Consider the following 6,191-nt stretch of genomic DNA (forward strand, 5'->3'; position numbering starts at 1 on the left):
GCCTCCTGCACTGTCCTCTCCCCAGGTAATCCCCCAAGGGGCCAAGTTGCTCAAGGAGCAGGTCAGGGTGGTGGCAGGGGCCGCTCACATCTTCGTCCAGGTTCGTCTGCTCCAGATCCACGACCTTGAACTGCAGCCTCTTGAAGACCTCTTCCAGGGCTTCGCAGGCCCTATAGTCGAGCTTCTCACCTGGGGGAGATGAAGCGCTCGGCGTGCGTGCGTGGGCGTGCGTGGCGGGGGGGACCCTCTGCCCCCCGCACCTCTCTCAGGCCCGGCCCCTGCCCCTGCCGCTACCCACGGGCTCCTGGCCAGACACTCACCTTTCAGGTCCAGGCAGTCGATGCGGTGCCCGAGGTCCGTGAACTCCTGGGGAAGCAGAGTGGACGGCGGTTAAAGCAGAAGGACATCTGCAGGCGCCAGGCTGGACCCTGACTGCGGGGCCGCTAGGGCTCTGCTCTTTCTGAGGTGAGGCAGTGTTCTGGGGTGGCAGGAGGGCGGCTTCTCCTCTACGGACCAGAGGCCCCAGCCTGGGCACAGCCCCTCTGTCCCAGCCGAACGCAGCGAGGGGATGGGCCCCAGCAGCCTCTGGGGTGAGCATCCCGGGCACAGGATCAGCCAGTGCAAAGGCCGTGAGGAGCCGCTGAGGCCGGGAAGGCTGACAGTCTGGGTGGGCGGGGCCGGGGCTGAAGGCAGGGTGCCAGGCCTGGCCCACAGCGAGTGCTCAGTGAAAGGAAGTAAAGGTGCTGGACACACGTCCTCCGAGCCCCCTGCTGGCTCTGACCCCCAGCGCCACCCCCACAGCTGCCGGGTCCATTTTCTGGGCTCCACGTTCATGGACCCCCAAGGTGGGCGCTGTGAAGAACCCGCGTACAGACAAGGCGGCGAAGGCCCAGCCCCGCCTAGGGTCACTCGCTAGTAAGGGGTGGCCAGGGGCAGGGCCCACGGCCTTGGCCACCAGGCCGAGAGGCCGTCTTGCCCAGGACAGGCCCTTCTGGGATCCCCCACAGAACTCCAACCCGGGGTGGGCAGCGCTGTCTGAGGGAGCAACGACCCTGGAAACAAGCAACCTGGGAACATTCTGGAATGGCCCACCCAGAGGGAAGGCGCTACGCCAGTGCGTTACCCACGTGGCCAGGCTGCGTGGGCCACGGGAGAGGTGCCTGTGGGCACCGGGCTGTACAGAAACAGAGCCCACCCCCCACCTGCACCTCTGGGGAGTGACCTGCCCGCTGACAGATGCCCAGGCAGGTCAGAAGACAAAGCCCCAAACTGTCAACCCTGGGGACTTCTGGGGAATGGGGACTCCGGCAAACAGTAAGAAGTGGATTTGGGTTTTTATGTCTCTAGTATTTTGATTTTTTAAAAATCAGAATATTGTGCTTTTATAATTCAGGCTTGTAAGAACAAACAGCACATACATGGCTTTCCCCACAGGGAACAGAAGTTCTTTGGGGAGTGATAAATACTTGGAATCCTTACTTCACATGATTCCGTGTTTAAACATCCACGAAGGGCCTGATGACTTACAACTGAGCAGAGCATTGTCCCAGCTACAGGAGCACAGGCCCCTGGCTGGGGGACAGGCTGGGCGGGAGGAGGGTGCTCTGTTTGCCCTCTCGGGCTCTAGGGCAGACGGCAGAGGCCCAGAGGCTGCTGGGTGGTGGGAGGAGGGCAGCTTCACTTGAGGAGCCCCTCCCCCTAACTCTGAGGGCGCCACCCCCCCGCCCCCCGCCTGGCATACCTGGAGCTGCCTGAGGAGCTTGGGGATCTGTCGGCAGCTCAGCTTCTGGCAGGCCTGCTTGTAGGCGCTGACGACTTCATCCACAGTCACGTTCTGGGCTGTGGGCACAGAGGACCCCAGCCTGTGACTCTCCATGTCCTGGGCCCTTTCTCCCCTCCTGCCCCCAGCCTCTGCCAGCACCTCCTGTCCTCTAGGTCTCCAGGACAAAACGGCCCTTCGAAGCCCCACTGAGCTCTGTCCTCTCGTCGAGGCCCCTCGCAGCTACTGCTGTCCCGGGGAGGAGCCCCTGGGCACCCCCAAACCAAGTCACCCCACTCTCCACAGCTCCCCACAGCTCCTTCACACAAACAATACACAACTAACACAACACAACTTTCTTCTGTCAGCTGCCTCCCCCATTAGCTGTCCCACGAAGCCGGGGCTGGGAGGCTGTCTCCCTCACGCCATTCCCAGCTCCTCTAGCGCAGGGCCAGGCCCAGAGCTGTTTTCGGTTTTTGGTTTGTTTGTTTCGGATGAGACAATGAATCTGTACTTTGGCCTTGTGAGGAAGCTGAGCTCAGAGAGGTGAAACACCTCGCCCGAGGTCACACAGCTGGGAAGTGGCAGAGCCAGGCAGCAAGCTCAGCTCTCCACGGTCATGCCGCCTGGCCCCTCAGAACCCCACTCCTGAAACACCCTCGGCTGCGAAACCCCCCGGCGGCTGCTCAGGGCTGGATGGAGAGGAGCAGCCCGAACGCCATGGCTGTGTGAGCCCACGCCTTGGGCAGCCCAGGCCCGCAGCCACGGGGAAACACGGCTGGCCCTTTGTCTACACAGATCTGCCTCTGTGGGACACTTTGTGGCCTTGGCGACGGCCTTCATGGAGCCGGGGGATTTTAAGCCTGGGCCCCTTCATGCTGCAGAACAACTGTCCCAAGCCCCACTGCCAGGTGACCGGACATCGTACTGTGTTCAGTTTTTGACTAACAACTTAGATTTTGCCCCGGGGGCAACCGAAAGAGCAGGAAGGAGAGAGTCTGAGCAGGGGAGGGACAGGGTCGGCCCTGGTGCGGGAGTTCTCGGGGCCTGGAGGACGGAGTGGGCACGGCGGGGTGGGTGGTACCCGGGGAGGCGGAGCAGGCAGAAAGAGGGCCTCCTGGCACCCCTTCCCCGCTTCCCCTCACCCCGCGGCCATCCTGGCCCAGCCCTTGGGGGCCAGTGGGAGCCCCTGCAGAGCTTCTAGGTGAGCATCTCTTAGCAGACTCTCCCGCTAGCCACTGCTCTGGCAAGGGGCCAGGCACCCCGATCTCCTCAAGCACCGCCCTGTTTCCTAGGGGAGGAAATCCGCCTCCCCGGGGCCAAGCAGCTGGTGCAGGGCAGAGGCGAACATCGGCTCCAGAGCCTTCTCCACGGTGCTGCGTGGGGGTGGGGAGGCTGGAGCCACTGCGCTGGAGGAGAGAAGCCGACACAGGCCCCAGCCTCCCCAGGGGTCGGGCCCGGCCCTCTGCCCCTCACTTCCTGCCCGGGTGCAACTGCCCTCCTGGGGACCCGTGTCCCTGACACGTGGCCATGTGCCTGGCGGCCCCCAGCTCCGGGGGGAAAACGGGAGCCGGCCCCGCCTGGAAGGCAGCCCTCAGGACTAGAGCCGCTGCCTCAGGGAGACCAGCTAAGCAGGGTCCATGAACTTGAGTGGGGAAAAACGGCCTCTTTATTTTCAGTAACTAAACTAAAGTGAAATTTAGCATTTCCTTTTTATTACTGTAGGCGAGAGAGAGAAGAAATCGTGATTAGCAGGCCCTGAGATTCTGTCGTCAGTGACCTGACAGATGTTTTCACATCACATAACGTTACTGTAGCTTTCGAACGCTCGTCAGGACTCTGAAAACGATCGTCATGAGAGCCGCTCGCTCCCGCCGTTTCACGGGACAACGGAGAAAAGCAAAAATACAAGATTATAATAAAAAAATTCTAGCTAACGATATTTTAACCGGTATCCTTTATTTATTTATTTATTTTTTTGCCTTTAGAAATCTCACTCCGAGAAGGGGATCACAGGCTTCATCAAATGGCCAAAGGGCAGAAACCTCTACCCTGGACACACTTGCTTCCATAAAGGCCCACGGGTTGGCCTGGCCAGGTTGTCTGGGGATGAAGTAGAGACTGGACACATGTGGCATCATCACTAGCAGTCCTCAGTATCCCAAAGAGTCTACGGGTAACAAGAGACACCTTAGCAACCCCTGAAGCTGTGATTGGTCCTTGAGATGGTCGACTCTGACATCCCTTCCTCCAGGAAGCCCTCCCTGACTGCCCAAGCTGAATCGAGCTGCCTCTCTGGCTCCTGAAGTTCACAAGGAGCCTCCTGGTAAGCTCGAGGCCCAAGGTCTCTAACCTGGCCACCTCCACATCACCCACAGCTGCCACTCGACCATCCCTTTAGCCGGGAAAATACTGAGTTTGGACAAAGGCACGGCCTCACACAAGGTCACAGCCAGAGCTCAGGAAGTTGAACCTGCCCACCCACACACAGAAAGGGAAACTGAGGGCAGGGATATGAGGGGACGACAGGCTCGGAGAAAAGGCTTGGTGCCCTCTGATGACAAGAATGAGAACTGCACCGTATTGCTTTCCTTGGTCAAAGAGACACACCTTCCAGGTGGGGGCAGCACTGGGGAAAGACATGAAGGAACCAGGGTGGAGTCTCAGTCAACCCACCGCAGCATAGCTGGGCGTACCCCCGCCTGCCTCGATTTCCCCGACAGCACCATGAGAACATCCCACGTCACCAGCAGGGATACACGAGTGGTGGGGAGCTCGGACGTGACCCTACAGTAATCCCAGTGTACGTGTGTTTCCTTCATGTATTAAGAAAAAAGGAATACCACATGAAAACCAGCATTCTGCATACAGTAAGTATCCTTTGAGAATGAGACCAAATGTATTTAAATGAAAAAATGATCCAATTTAAGAAAAGATGGACGTACACAGCAGTACAAGTGGTTCAGAGAAATAACAAGCGGCATTCATACAGCACTCATGCCGTTCCAGGTGCCACCTGACACCTGTAAGCTGGCCATGGTGGGGAGCAGCCCAGGCAGCTGGCTCCAGGGCTGGCCCTACGCACGCTTGTGCATCTGTGACGCTGCAACTTGTGACAAGGAGATGAAGGGAAGACACTGAAGATCTGGTGTCTGGGGACTGCCATGCAAAGGAACGACCAGCAGGGTCGCTGAGTCTGTCCCTCAGACCGGGGCTTAGCGCACACTCGGGAGTGCTCACCAATGCCATCGCCGGCGGGCTTCCCCCCGCACTGGAAGGCGGGGACTCAGGACAGGCCCGCGAAGCACCTGTCCTAGGATGGACTGTTTGGCGAAGCCAGGGAGACACGGGGGTGTCAGAGGGACATGGCTGCTAGCGTGTGTCTCAGCTCAGGGCTCCGGTGTGTTCGCTCGACTCCCAAGTCCAAGGCTCTGAAGGTGTGACGTAGCAGGGCCTGGAGTTCGGTGCCAAGTCAGAGGAGGGGACGGTGGCGTGTGCGGGAGAGAGAACACCGGGCGAGCTGGGGCGGGATGTTTAAAGGTGAAAAGACCCTCACTCCAATCTCCAGTCCTTGTCCTGGGGAGGCTGTGATCGCCGACTCCAGCACGCGCTTTCCCTCCCTGAGAGGGACAGCTGCAGGGTCCCGGGAGATAAGGACGTGAGGGTGTTTGCTAAGTAGCTGGCACCAACAGCACAGTGCCGGATCTGATTCGGCAAGAGACACAACTGGAGAGAAAGGTGATGATGGCCGTCGCCTCCGCCGGGCGCTGGGAACTTAACTCTGTGCAAGGCACGATGCTAGAATGTTCCATGCAGTTTCATTTGGCCAGCGCCGTGATCCTATGAGACTGGGGCAGTTACAGCTCCCTTTCATATTAAGGGGAAACAAGCCCAGAGAGGCCAAGTCACCTGCCCAAGGTCACAGAGCCAGGAGTGGCAGGACTGGAACACACACCCAGACCCGAGCGGTACTGAAACTGGCAGCCAGGGCCCCGCACAGGGATGAGCTTCTGCTGCCCCAGCAGCCGGGACCAGTTTCCCAGGAAGAGCCTCCCCATCCCACCTGCTCTGGCCCTCACAAAGGACAGAGAGAAACCCAATGCCAGGCATCGGGTGGCAGGCAGAGAGAAGTCTGGCCTCTCGTTTGCACACAGGTGCAAAGGCACCCGAGAGATGCAAGGACAGGTCGGACACCGGGGGGTGGCGATGACTCAGGCCGTCCCTGCCAGCCTGGAGCTGGGGGAGACAGACAGTCACCCATCCACGTGGGAGTCAAAAACCAGGAAGTAACGGGGTGGGGTGAGGGGGACAAAGAGGGGTGGGGGCAGCTCTCATTGCTGGGGCTTCAAAAGCTGGTGGGGGACAGAGATGAGACAGATGCAGACGCGGCATGGGCAGTGGTCCCCGGGAGGGTAGGTGTGATGGGGTGGGA

General features: G+C 59.7%; 1 protein-coding gene across 1 annotated transcript in view; it reads right to left on the reverse strand.

The window, feature by feature from the left end:
- Positions 1-1,891, reverse strand: part of PPP1R37 (protein phosphatase 1 regulatory subunit 37) — a 7,524-nt gene extending 5,633 nt beyond the window's left edge. The window contains exons 1-3 of the mRNA XM_023535244.1: positions 1,742-1,891; positions 321-366; positions 3-189 (exon numbers count right to left, since the gene is read on the reverse strand). Of these exons, the coding sequence (XP_023391012.1) occupies positions 3-189; positions 321-366; positions 1,742-1,876 (368 nt within the window). The 5' untranslated portion in view covers positions 1,877-1,891. The remainder of the gene's footprint in view (positions 1-2; positions 190-320; positions 367-1,741) is intronic.
- Between the last annotated feature and the right edge of the window lie 4,300 nt (positions 1,892-6,191).

Source organism: Pteropus vampyrus, unplaced genomic scaffold, assembly GCF_000151845.1.
Source record: "Pteropus vampyrus isolate Shadow unplaced genomic scaffold, Pvam_2.0 Scaffold138, whole genome shotgun sequence".
In the NCBI taxonomy this organism is placed as follows: domain Eukaryota; kingdom Metazoa; phylum Chordata; class Mammalia; order Chiroptera; family Pteropodidae; genus Pteropus; species Pteropus vampyrus.